Source organism: Aphelocoma coerulescens, chromosome 3 (genome assembly GCF_041296385.1).
Source record: "Aphelocoma coerulescens isolate FSJ_1873_10779 chromosome 3, UR_Acoe_1.0, whole genome shotgun sequence".
Taxonomy (NCBI): domain Eukaryota; kingdom Metazoa; phylum Chordata; class Aves; order Passeriformes; family Corvidae; genus Aphelocoma; species Aphelocoma coerulescens.
In genome coordinates, this window is record NC_091016.1 from 78,284,129 (window position 1) to 78,298,060 (window position 13,932).

Below are 13,932 nucleotides of genomic sequence, written 5' to 3' on the forward strand. Positions count from 1 at the left end.
CAGGGTCTTTAGTTGTCATGATTATAAATGTAATGTGATTTGCAAGAGTTTTGTTTCTTGTTTGGATGGGAAGGCTTTCAGAAAAATACTATTAAAATTTTTAATGCCTTAGGTTATTTTCTTACAGGGAAACTAGAATAAAATTGCTTGTCTTCCATTTCAGACAATCCTTTGAATAATGAAAGTTCTCGAACTCACTCCTCCGTCATTGCAACAAGCAAAATGTCTGTTAAGACCTCAATCTTTCACAAAGATGCTGCTACACTAGAACCCCCATCTTCTGCTAAAATTACTTTTCAGTGTAAACACACAAGTGCCCTTTCTAACCATGTTTTGAATAATGAAGATTTTGTAGAAGACCTCTCACAACCAAACACAGAAACAAGACCTGAACTTTCAGTCCATTCTCTTACAAAAGAAAGCACTTACTCAGCAAAGTACCCAACTCCATTCAGCAATAGTACCCATGCAGAAAACTCTCACAAAGAGAGTAACAAGAAAGATACTCTCCAAGTTCCTTCATGTGGAAATAATATTTTTGACTATGAAGATGATATTTCATCAGTGAACAGACCAATACCTAGTAGGAAGTACATTAGCGTTAGAAAGGCTGAAAAGGATGTCTCTTTTATGCATGTGGGCCGCCATATTGGTGACAACATGTTGAATAAAAACTTATATAACTTTTCTGATATGAGCCACTCCAAAGGTAAAATGTCCTCTGAAGTAAATGAAAAATCCAGCAGTGCAAGTATAAATAGTTATTTTCCAGCAACAGCTACAGAAAATGGTGAATTGTTATCTTGTTCAGGAGGCAGTCGAACTGTGGTACATTCACTTGAAAATAACACTGATGAAGGTGGCCTTAATAAGCTTAAAATTAGGTATGAAGAATTTCAGGAGCACAAGGCAGAAAAGCCAAGCCTCAGTCAACAAGCAGCACATTATATGTTCTTTCCTAGTGTTGTTCTTTCTAATTGTCTCAGTCGACCACAGAAGTTAGCTCCCGTGACATATAAATTACAGCAAGGCAACAAACAGTCCAGGTTGAAACTGAATAAAAAGAAGCATAGTTTTATCAGTCGTCAGGAGCCTGCAAGTGTAAATGATGTTGCATCAGTGAAGGAAAGCTGCTATACACAAGGTAATGCTTGTAGTAACATTCCTGATAAGGATAGTGCTTTACCTAGTGACTTAGTTCAAGTTCCTCTTGAGGCTTTTGAAAACAAAATGCCTATAAGTACTGCTAATTACACTGACTGCCAGTTTGCAGATGGATCTCTTGAAACTGAGCAGTCATTTGGACTGTGTGGGAATAAGTACACGCTCCGAACGAAACGGAAGGTAAATTATGAGACTGAAGACAGTGAATCGAGCTTTGTCGCACACAACTCAAAAATTAATCTACCTCAACCGATAGAAAGTGTTGAAAGTTTGGATGGGTCTCAGAAGTCTCGAAAGCGTAGAAAACTTTCTAAAAAATTGCCACCTGTTATTATTAAATATATTATCATCAATAGATTTAGAGGGAGAAAAAACATGCTTGTTAAATTGGGGAAAGTAGATTCTAGTGAGGAAAGAGTAGTACTCACAGAGGAAAAGATGAATTTATATAAAAAGCTTGCACCTTTAAAGGACTTTTGGCCAAAAGTTCCTGACTCTCCTGCAACCAAATATCCTATTTATCCACTAACACCAAAGAAAAGTCACAAAAGGAAAGCAAAACATAAGTCAACCAAGAAAAAAGCTGGAAAACCACAAAAAACAGGTAGTACAAATATTAAAAGAACTTTATCTTTCAGAAAAAGGACTCATACAATTCTTTCTCCTCCTTCGCCCTCCTACAGCGCTGAAGCTGAAGACTGTGACTATAACTATAGTGATGTTATGTCTAAGTTAGGTTTTCTTTCTGAGAGAAGCACAAGCCCAGTAAACACGTCTCCACCTCGCTGCTGGTCTCCCACTGATCCAAAAGCAGAAGAAATTTTGACCAACCTGGACAGAGAAGCTTTATTTAGTAGGGGGCCCAATATCTACAACAGCAAGACTGTTAATACTAGTGTAGGAAAAACTAGTCGAGCAAAAACTCAGGTTAAGAAATGTAAAAAGAAATTTGCCAGCCCCACTGTATCTACCAAGAAAAAGAAAAAGATTCATCAGGCCAATGAAACACCAGATGATGGAAAGAAGAAACCTAGAACAAAACAAAAAACGGCTGGAAAAACGTCCTCAAGAAAACGCATTGTATTTAAAGATGAAAAAGGAAATGGTCGCTCTACTGCAGAAGTCAAGTTTGTGCTGAAACATCAAGATCTGCCTGAGATTTCTTACAACTCTCTCTGTTCTCAGCCACTTCACAACCACAAAGACAGTCCTCTTCCTGGCTATTCAGCTGGATATCTGCCATCAGCACAGCTCCCTTCAGCTGATGCACAAGGTAATTCATCGGGCTGTTTTCAGTCATTGATGGAAATTGATAAGCCTGTAGATGCACAGTGTTTATCTGCTCCACGGGAAGACCCTCATTCATCTTTCGCATCTACTCCTGTGGCATCTGGAAGAGAAGTACCAAAAATGAGCTCTCAAAGGTCCAGGACTCAGAGTGCTGTATTTAGAATGAAGGATTCTGCTCTCATTCAAAACATATTTGATCCATCTAATCACTCAACTCACGTAACACAGAATGCGCACATGTCTAAAGATAAGACTTCCCCAAAAGTGGAAGAGATAAAAAATTTGCAAGTCAGATATTTGCCACCAGCTGGGAAATTAAATGAAACTCATGACTCTCTGGACACAGCAAAGATGGATCAATTAAATGCCACTAACTATTTGCATTGTAAAGACAATAATCAACAGCAGATTTTTTGTTTACCAGAGGCATCCAAGCAATCTGATCCTTGTTCTTCTATTCTTAAGCCATCTGAGGAAAACCCTGGGCCACTTCAATTGCCTAAAAACTGCTTTGTAACGTCTTTGAAGAGTCCAGTGAAACAGTTAAATTGCGATCAAAACCAGAGAGGATTTCTTTTGGATATGTCACATTTTAAACCCGAAACCACAAAACAAAGGCCTCTGTCAGAAGCAACGGTGCAACCAAAACCCATCTCCCAGTATAAAAATAGGAATATAGTGGCCCCATCAGCGTTTGGTGAAGGACAGTCTGGTCTGGCTGTTTTGAAAGAGTTGCTCCAAAAGAGACAGCAGAAAGCTCAGAATGCCAGTATTGCACAGGAGCCGTTGCCGGACAAACCACAGCTGAGCAAGGGCATACCATGCCCTCTTGAACAGAATAAAGCCATCAAAAGGTCACGGTCAGTCACATCATCAAGAAAATCTCGTGCTCCCAGGAGCACAAAACCTAAAGAAAAAACAGCAAAATTTTCAAAAATGACGTCTTCAAGCCAGCCGATTACCAGTCGCATTGATCACTCTGTATCTGATGACAGCCCCATTTTTTTTTCAGACCCTGGTTTTGAAAGCTGTTACTCACTTGAAGACAGCTTATCTCCAGACCACAATTACAACTTTGATATTAATACTATAGGGCAAAGTGGATTTTGCAGTTTTTATTCTGCAAGCCAGTTTGTCCCAGCAGATCAAAATTTGCCCCAGAAATTCTTGAGTGATGCAGTTCAGGATCTTGGTTCTGGACAAACAACAGAAAATGACTTTCTGTGTCATAATGACCAAAAATCTGAGGAAGAAAAGCAACATTCTTCAAGCACAAATAAATGGATACAGTCTGGTTCCCTGAGCCCTGAGCTTTTTGAGAAGACCTCACTAGATAATAGTGAGAACCACTGCCATAGTCAATGGAGGAAAACCATTCATTCTTCTAGATCTAGTTTTATCGATACCTCTTGTACTCAAGAGACTGAAGTCTGTTTAAATGAAAAATTCAAATTGAATAGAAATACAGTAAATAAAGAGAGATTTCTTAACCTTTCTCAGCCAACCTGCTCAGACTGGATTCAAAGCCACATTAGAAAAGAAACCACTTTTGAGCCCTGTCAACCACTTGATTCAGTTAATACCTCTTTTACATCTTTATTGTCATCGCCTGATGGTGAGCTTATAGATGCAGCTTCTGAGGATTTAGAATTACATGTTTCAAGAAACAATGAAGCATTAACTCCAACTCCAGATAGTTCGCCAAGATCAACCAGTTCTCCCTCACAATCAAAGAATGGAAGCTTTACACCTCGTACTGCTCACATTCTTAAGCCTCTCATGTCCCCACCCAGTCGTGAAGAAATCATGGCAACTTTGCTGGATCATGATCTTGCAGAAACAGTTTATCAGGAACCATTTTGCAGCAATCCTTCAGATGCCCCAGAAAAGCCAAGGTACTGTGTTGAATGCATTTCTGTCTACGTATGATTGTGATTATATTCAATTTTACTTTTTTCCTGTAAACAATTTTATGGTGTTATGTGGCATGGATGCATGAAAGATCCCATCTGATATACATACATTTGAAGTTGAAAATTACTGTGCTTCCAGTCCAAATACCCGTTTTCTTTCATGGAACTTTGGGGTTTTTATTGCATATTGTTGTAGTAAGTGGGAATGTGCCTTCATGGTTTGTAAAATAAAAATACTGCCCATGGGAATTGCACAGTGAGAAAACTAGTTAGTAGTATTCTGGTTTTCCATCATCTAGAGGACTGCCTGCAGTGTAGTTTAGAGTAAAACAGTAATTCAGACTACTTTTTTTCACAGGGAGATTGGAGGGCGGCTTCTCACAGTGGAAACCAGACTTCCAAATGACCTTCTTGAGTTTGAGGGGGACTTCTCATTAGAAGGTCTACGACTCTGGAAGACTGCATTTTCAGCAATGACAGAAAGTCCTAGACCGGGATCTCCTCCTCATTATGGTCACTCTACTGTTAATAAAAAAGAAAGTAATAGCCATAAAACTAGTGAAGACAAAAAAATAGTCATAATGCCATGTAAGTGTGCTCCAAGCCAACAGCAAGTTCAGATATGGCTTCATGCCAAAGAAGAGTATGAACATTTCAAGAAATTGCCTAAGAATCATCCTGCTGAGCTGGCAAAGGCAGATGAAAATTTCAGCTCTACAGTATTGTCTGAAGAGAAATCTATAGAAGTAATAAAAGTAGCTAAAGACTTAAATTTGTCTAGCCTGGAAGATGAAAGACCTATTGTGCCTACAAAGAACTCTCCTGCCTCTGTGGCAGAAAATACAAAAACACAAACCAAGGAAACCTGTGATAAGTCTATAAGCACTATAGGAATGTCTGTAAATACTAAAAATGACATAGACTCTAATAAAACTTCATGTGAAAGCAAGACACACACTACTTCAGCTCCAGAACATGATAAAGAGGAGGAGGAGGAGGAAGATTATTATGTCAATTACAGTTCACCAGATTCTCCAGTGCTTCCTCCTTGGCAGCAGGTGGCATCTCCAGATCCCAAGCAGTGCAGTTTAGAAGACACAGAGTGGAAAAATCAGGATATTATTTTGTCTTCCATGGAAGGAAGTGATGTAGTACCTGTTGGAAGTGCACAAAATTCTCCATGCACCCAAGAGGACATTAGGACATCCTTTGACACATCTCCATTTCCAGTTAATGAAGATCCGAGAAATTCTGAATCCATTTGCCTACATAGTACACCCATTGTGCAGAGAAAAAACCAAGATGGAATGCCTGAAGTTCTTGGTTTTACTCCTTTATCTGCAGGTAAATCCATTAAGTGATTCTAGTAACACACACACAAATCTGAATATGTTTCTTTTCACGTAATAAGAAAAAAATTATATCTCTGCAAAAATATATTTTAAACTAGTTTTTGAAAGAAAAGGTTCTGTGCATTGTTTTAAAGTAACTACTGAATTATTCAAAAAGTCTAGAAGTAGAACATCCATTTGCTTCCTAACAGTCTCTAGTATCTGAACTCTGAAGTGCTGGTTAAAAGCTTAATTTAAAAGTATTGCTTATTTGGGGGATTTTTTGATCTTGTTGACTATATTGCTTGTATTTTTCCAAAAATAATCTCAATGTATAGTGTGAATAACATTGCAGTGTTGAAGATGATAATGATGTGAGGCTTTGTAACTTACTGGCCTTGTACTATATGTTCCTAAATGTCCATAAATACCAAATTGCAGTAGTTGTGCTTTGGCTTTGATGAAGGATAAAGCTGTATTTGCTTATATATGAAACATTTGTTTGTAATGTTAAGGAAATGCCTCTGTTGTTTTTTGCATGTTGTTTAATGCCTAGACAATACTATTGAGGCTAAGTAGTCTTTCACTCATACGTTTACAGAACCAAAAGCTCAGAAATTGAGCCACAAGAGAGGAAGTAATACTGATGGTCTTCGAAGAGTACTTCTAACCACACAAATGAAGGTAAATTAACATTTTCTGTACAGATGTATTTTTATTATGCCACGTATACACATTTCCATTCTTTCTTCTTAGTTGTTTTTGTCTTTAGCTGTTAAGATCTTGAAAATACATTTTAAATGGTAGGGTACAATTGTTGTAGAATCAGAGCACACTCAAAGTTAGGAATAAATTTATGAGTTTAATTTGGGGGGAGTGTAAGTTGGAGATTGAGGGTGCTGTTCTAGGGTAGTGAGACACTAATGAAACACTAAAGAGGCACTGTGTAAAGATGTTGTTTTGCTCTTTGAGTTACAACATCCTTTTTAAGTTCTAGTGTGATATCCCATTTTTATATATGTATACCCAGACCTGTGTATATTTATGTGTCTCAATGTGCATTAGTTTTCAGACAGTGTTCTAAACATTTTTGGAAAACAAGGAGGTCGGTTTGTGGTGTGCTGACAGAGGAGAAAGGGATTGGACTTGTTTTCCCTAAACAGTGTTTCTGCTCCCCATGTTGGAAACAGAATGGCAGGCTAGGTGTATTACTGGAGTGACCCAGTAGTTTTTTCTTCTCAGTATACTGGCATTCACCTATTTCAAGGGGGTACTTAATGTACCTTTAATTCAGTGCCTTAAAAAGTGATGACTGAAACAGGGGTTTTTGACAAGTTGTTTCTCAAGAGAGAATAGAGAATTGCTGGTTTCCACATCCTCAGAATTGCAAGAAAGCCAGTATGTGTGGGGCTGGCGGGACTTTTTGGTAGGGTTCTGGAAATTTTTGGTTGTTTGGGAGGTTTTTTAAGTATTTCAAACTGCCTCTTGCTTTGCTATGAACTAAAATTATTTCTAGAAGGCAGAAAGATACAGCTGTTGTTTGCATGTTGAAAAATGAAACGAGGACATAGTAAAAAGTTGGGGACTTCTTAGTAGCTTGTAGTGTAGCATTTACATTTTCACTGATAAATTTGTATTTAATACTTCATATTATTTTGTGTTATATATGAGTTTAGCAACCTGTGTTTTCTCATTATCCTGTGCTTTTTTCTTCCCCTGTCCGATAAGAATCAATTTGCTGCCCTCGGTGCTCCGAAGAAAGAGACTTCCCAGATTGAAGGACCATCTTTAAATAATACTTACGGTTTTAAAGTCAGTGTGGAAAACCTGCAGGAAGCAAAATCTTTACATGAGGTAACTGTACTGTTTCATGTCACTTTATAAAATTGTAGTTTATCAGGCTGATTTTATACTGGCAGAAATCAAAAATCTTTTTCTCCTGGGTTCCTACATGACTTAAAAAATAATCAGTGTGTGATGTCTGCAACTTTTAAGTAGTTGATCTATCAGTTTCAGCTTGATGTCCAGGTGCCTCCAACAGTATTGAACTAAACTTCACAGTATTTTGGTTGAGAAGATGGTAAATCTCCCTTTAAAAATAAAAATAAGGGAAAAATCAGAAGAAATAAATAGTAAGTTTTGCATAAAAACATTACTTGAAAAACTAGTTGACCATAATTTTCATGGATTGTTTCCTTAAGAAATAAAGCATCTGGCAGCACTCCGTCAGACCCTCCTGGTATTTCTACTTGTTACCTTCTGAACCTGTTGGGCAGTTTCTACTACATTTAACAAAATGGTGCCTATCTCAAAGAAGGTCTCTGTATATTTGATGCAGATAAGTGTTTGGTGTGGGGAGAGGAGTCAAAGTGCTGGAGAAAGGGAATCAATGTAAATACAGTATTGCTGTGTTTGGCTGCTGACTGGGCAAGCAGTGTGTGTATATGTGCTCCTGGACAGTCTCCACACCTGTGCCTTGCATTTAGCTGTTGGCCAGTTTTTACAGGAGGTAGGGAGATAGCACTGAGTAGAGGACACAGGAGAAGCCACAAGAAACCAGGGGGAAATTGAGATAGAGCTTTGATAGTAAAATTTCACTTCAGTGATGTTTGTAGCGATTTAGCATGCAAATCTAGAGGAAATCAGGCTGCCCCCAGGGCAGCTTACATACACAGAAATTCTTCTAACTTTTCCCTCATTATCTGTCCAACCTCTCCATTAATCCACATTATGAGCAATATTAGGCAAGACAACAGAGCAGCAACATAACATTGAAACAGTATAAAATAATACTGTCTTTATTGCAGAGTCAAAACTTGACGGTATATAGGGATTAGCATTTTCTTAATGTAAACCATTCTGCAAAAAGCTCTGATAATATGATGTGAAAGTTCCTTAATGCAAGCAAAGGCAAAGTTAGGTATTCTCCCTACCTTCCTGTAAGACTTAGTCTTCATGCTTGTCTTGGGTGAGAGGGGGAAGGGAGAAGAAAAACCAAGAGTGATTGATTCTTTGTTCTTCATCAGTTCAGAAATGTGATTCAGCTCAATATACAAAGCTGTTTGAAAACACTGCAGGAATTTACAGTTGTTGAAGTTGAACATTATCTGGTTTTTGTCTTATTTTCTGCTTTTGGTAGAAGACTACGGTACTCAGAAACACATGCTGAATTTTCATAACTGAGTATAAAAATGTGTTAAATGATTAATCATATTTTTTCCTAAGGTGGTGTTTTTTGCAAAAAAGTGAGATCCAGAGATGCATGTTTAATCACATCTGTTAATTTTCAGGTGGGACCTTGTAGTTACAATGTAATACCACCATATAAATGTCTGCACTGTCCTAATTTGCACTGATAGTCTTCTTTTAATTTTTTTTTTAATAAACCTGCAGAACGAGCTAACATACTGTGTTTATTTTTTGCTAGGTCCAACACCTTACCCTCATCAGTATGGAGTTACATGCTCGAACAAGACGAGATTTGGAACCAGACCCAGAGTTTGATCCGATCTGTGCTTTATTCTATTGCATCTCATCAGACTCAGCACTGCCAAATACTGATAAAAAAGAAATCACTGGTGCTATAGTGATTGATAGAGACAGGACACTCTCAAGCCAAGGTTCCTATTTCTTTTTTCTTAATATATTTTACAAAAATGCTATTTCATAGTAATCAAACAGTAGCAAGCCAAATGTAATAGAGTATCTATATTACTGTGTATCTCATTTAATTTTGTCTTGTTGAATGGCCATATTAAATATGGAGTTTTCCTGCTTATATCTTCCAAAGAACTATTGCATGGGCTGTAAACCACAGATAACATACGCATGTGCAAAATATCCATGTTTGCGTACTTGTGGACAAGCTCCTGCAGTGTTCTAAAAGTGTAAAGAGGAAAACCTGCCTTTAGTTTCCTACTCAAGTTGCTGGATAGCTACAAGTAGAAAATGTTAAAAGCAAGACAGTATGTTTTATATTTTACTTAAGGGTTATTTTTGTGGTTTTATCTGATCCTTTTAGGATCCAAACAGGGGCCCTTATTCTATTGTACCTTTTTGGCTTTGTTTAGACCAGTGATACTCAACCTGTGGCTCTAGAGCCGGATGTGGCTCTTCATGGCCCTACAGGCGGCTCTCGCAATGTAGGCATCTGATCGGCGCTCCACTCTATCAGGCAGCGCGGGGAGCACTGAGCAAATGGACCAGCAGTGTGGGAGTCGCTGAAGTTCCCCCTCCCATAGGGGGAAAGAAAAGGAGCTGCTGGGATCCCCCCACAGGTAAGAGTAGAGATCACCTCCCACCCAGCAGCTGTGGGGCAGAATGGGGAAAAACTTGCCCTTTTGCCCCTTCCACCCCTCCACCCCACTCCTTCCTAGCAGCCAGAAGGGATCGAAGACAGAGTGCTGCTGGGAGAGAGGATGCTGATGTGTCATGTCGTGATGTATCAATGTGTGGTGGCATTAAGGCAGCATCATCACACGTTGAAGTGTCATGATGGAAAAAAATCACACTGTTGATACTTGATTTTTATGGTGCTCTACAACTCCATTTTATTAAGAAGTGGCTCTCCAGCTGTTAAAGGTTGAGTACCACTGGTTTAGGCTAGTAAAAAAAAACCAACCAAAAAAAAACTCAAACCAAAAAACATCCCCAAAGTAGTCCTCTTTTCTTTCAGGGTTTCTTTGGCATTGTAAATATGTATCAAACCACAAAATACTGTCTAAAATTTTAAGCATGGACAAAAACCTACCAAAAATAAATTTAGCAATAAGGCAACAGCTTCTTCTTTTACCAGTTTATTTTTCAAAGTATTGTAGATATTATATCATGTTAAGCTAAGTTCTTACTATTCTCAGTGAATTTTATTCTGGTATTATATGCTTGTTACTATCTTTAGAAAATTTATTTCCATTACCTTACTAAGTGAGATTTTTCCACAGTATAGCCACTATGGCTCCCTAGGTGTGTGCCACTGATAATTTATCAAGAAAAAGCTTTCTGTGAAAGGTCCAGTGATACTTTGAAAAAACAAAGGTTCTGATCTGGTTTTGTTAGTGAAATAAAATGATATGTTTAAATGTTATTGTGACATTCATTGCTTTAATTGATGTGTGCTGTCAATACTTTCTTGGTTAGAACTTTTTGAGTTTCTTGTGGAGTGACTTGACATTGAGATACATCTTTTTTCCCCTTTTGTGTTATTATTGCTTTGGAAGTCACAGTACTCGTTTTAACATTTGTTTCTGAAAGCACACTTTTCTTAATTCTCGAGGTCTTAAAAATGTGTCAAAGTAGAATACCTTTTAAAAACTCCAGTTCTTAAAATCTACAAGGTTATCTTAACAGAGATCATACTACCTGTTATATAGAGAAAACAGAGTATGTGTTGTGCATTATTCATATAAGGAGGGGCTTTCTAATAGGGGAGGCAAATGCTGAGTTCCTGCATGTATACAAATTTAGATGTTACTCAGACATTATCAATGTGGACACTCCTAATGTGCACTAAGTGAGCAGTTGCTCATGTTTTTCCATTTCTGTCAGTAACTTAGCAGTGTGCTGAAAAAAAGAACTATACTGTTATATAGCATTTTCATTCTGTAAGGCATTTTGCAAAGCACTACTCTAAGATAGCAATTAAAACTATATTTTTCACAAAAACAGTGTGTGAGCTGTCATATAGTAATTTAATATTTCTTAGTAAAAGTCATTTTGTAGTAGCTGGACTCTTGTACATGTAAAATAGTGACATTTCTCTTGAATCAAATTTGTTTATATCTGAGAATTTGTACAAGATTACCACTATGGCAGAATTCTACAAAGTGACAAGAAAAAATTATTCCACCCCAGAGGAACAAAATAAGTCCATGGAATTAATTGTGATAATTATTAAAGATAAAAATAAGCTGTGTTCCATGTGTCTTTTCAGTTATATGTTTTATTCTAAAGCAGTATTGTTGACTGAAGTAATGAAATTCCTTCTAAATTGTAACAGGTTTTTTTACTTTTATTTTCTAGGGAGCAGAGGCCAAGCCCCCTTGCTTACAAGATCTGGAGTTACAGGACTAGAAGTCAGTTACGCTACTGATGAAAGAACTCTTTTCCAGGAAGTAGTGAATATTGTAAAAAGGTAGCATATCTGTACGTTCTGCTTTTATTTTTCAGGCTTGGAACAGCAGATTTAGTTCCTTCAACCCTTGCCAGTCTTTCAAATACTGATTTTTTTGTTGTTGTTTTCCTCAGAGGCTTATTTCTAGAGTGGACAAGCATGGTGGTCTTTCAAATAAAAATACTTTTTGCTTTTCCTTTTCTCTGACAGCAAGAACATTCAGATCCTCTTAAGCAGCTGAGTTACAGTCTTGAAACTAATCAGCCATATTAGTAATCTTTTTTAACATACAACTTTTCCTCTTAACCCCAGAATTCATTACACATCTCTCTCTGAGACTCTCAGAATAGTAGATATTAACAGTGCTGAGAGCTATAGAAAACCCCTCAGACAGGAAGAGTTTTCTAGGAACTCTTGAGGCAAGACAGAAAAAAACCTGCATGGTACTGAAACTGCTGCAGTTTAAAGTAAGGGTTTGTTGAAAAATCAGTTTCCTTCATTAGTTTTGTCTTCTCTGAATGGAAATCCCCTGCTCCATCAGACTTGGAAAACTGCTGGTTTTCCCCATCTTCACCAAGGCTGAGAAGCCTGTTTGGGAACCCTCTTGCCTGGTGCGTAGGTGGAACCACAGACGTCTCTCCAGACCCTACTGACAGGTGCAAAGCTGTGAAACTGCAAGGAAAATAAACAGATTTAAACTCTGAGTCACCCTGCTGGAATAGAGGCACAAGACAAAAAAAGCTAGGCAGAGTACATTTGCAATTCTTTCTCTCTCCAACCAGAAAACCTCTGATGAGAAAGACTTTGACCAACCCCATGAAGCCAGAATACAAAAAGAGTTGCTGAATGCAACCAGCACAGGGTGGGTCCTGGCAGAGCAGCAGATTCCTGTTCAGAGAAGACAAAATTCAGGTAAGGAACATAATACTATTTTTCTCTTTCTTGGAAATCTAGTGCTCCATCAAACTTGAGAAAATTACTCAGAATGAGAAACTACCAATAAATGAAGAAGTTAAAAAGTGACAGGACAGAAAGAATATGATAGAGAGAACTCAGCAGTTAAAATATACATCCACATTAATCACTGAAGAACAGAAATTGTCTGTATCTGTACATACTGAAAGCATTACAGAACGAAAAAAAGTCATGCAGTTTTGGTGGACTCCAAGATGGAATGTCCCGGGTTGCTGACTGAGAAATCTCTGCTTACGGGATCTTCTCTACCATGTGCTAGCATACCTTTTTGATGCAACAACTTCATCCACAAACATTGAGTTGTTGACTTGTATTCCTGGAAGATAAAAGGTTTGATCTATTAATGGAGAGGCAGACTGCTGTCATCATCTTAGTTTACTTCCCTCCCAACTCTAGAATAACACCTCAGGTATCAGACTTCTGATGGACTCTCAGAAAATATGTTTTTTGAATCTTGGACCACATCTACAGTTTGCTGCTCTTTTTCCCCATTTATTTTCTGTAGCCTGGGCAAAAAAAAGAAGAAATTTTGTTGGAGTAAATGTTTTGTATTTCTTAAGCACAAAACAAGTGTCTAGGCCCAGAGTAGCTTTAGCTGAAGGAGGAAGTATGGTAAAACTATGTGATTAAGAAGTAGTGGACTGCAAAAACTTCCTCAGTGAGAAATGAACAAGCAAGCAGCTTTAATGAAAATTAGTGATTATTTTTTAAACAATCTTCTGTTGATCTTTTTTAGTGTTATTTTTTTCCAGCACAAGCTAGGAGCTGGTAGATGCACTTAATAATAGATCTGATAGATTAGAGAAAGAAAACTATCAGGCCATATTTAAGAAATACTACCACTTGAACTTCATGGAGCAACACTCAAAATCACCTTAATTTTCCAGCTGAGAATTGTATCAGTATCTTATATTCTGATACATGCTTTAGGCTGGACAATAATAGGCTCTTGTGACTGAACAGCTTTCCCAGCATGACTGCAGCCTGCTTTTGGTTCATGTTCTAGGCCTCTTGGGCTGTGGAAGACTGAAATTCCAGATTCCTGGCATAATGAATGACAGACTGTCTACTCACTCTTGATTGTCAGTATCAGGAACAGATTTTATCAACTTGTTGGAGCACTGAACAGAGAGGATCTCAGCTGCAGGAG

At 37.8% G+C, this 13,932-nt stretch overlaps 1 protein-coding gene across 2 annotated transcripts in view; it reads left to right on the forward strand.

Moving 5' to 3' along the window:
* The window catches only part of REV3L (REV3 like, DNA directed polymerase zeta catalytic subunit), a 118,493-nt gene that overhangs the window by 73,346 nt on the left and 31,215 nt on the right, over positions 1-13,932 (forward strand). For both annotated transcript variants that reach the window (XM_069010975.1, XM_069010976.1), the window contains 6 exons: positions 164-4,349; positions 4,726-5,711; positions 6,300-6,382; positions 7,427-7,552; positions 9,126-9,318; positions 11,717-11,828. In XM_069010975.1, the coding sequence (XP_068867076.1) occupies positions 164-4,349; positions 4,726-5,711; positions 6,300-6,382; positions 7,427-7,552; positions 9,126-9,318; positions 11,717-11,828 (5,686 nt within the window). The remainder of the gene's footprint in view (positions 1-163; positions 4,350-4,725; positions 5,712-6,299; positions 6,383-7,426; positions 7,553-9,125; positions 9,319-11,716; positions 11,829-13,932) is intronic.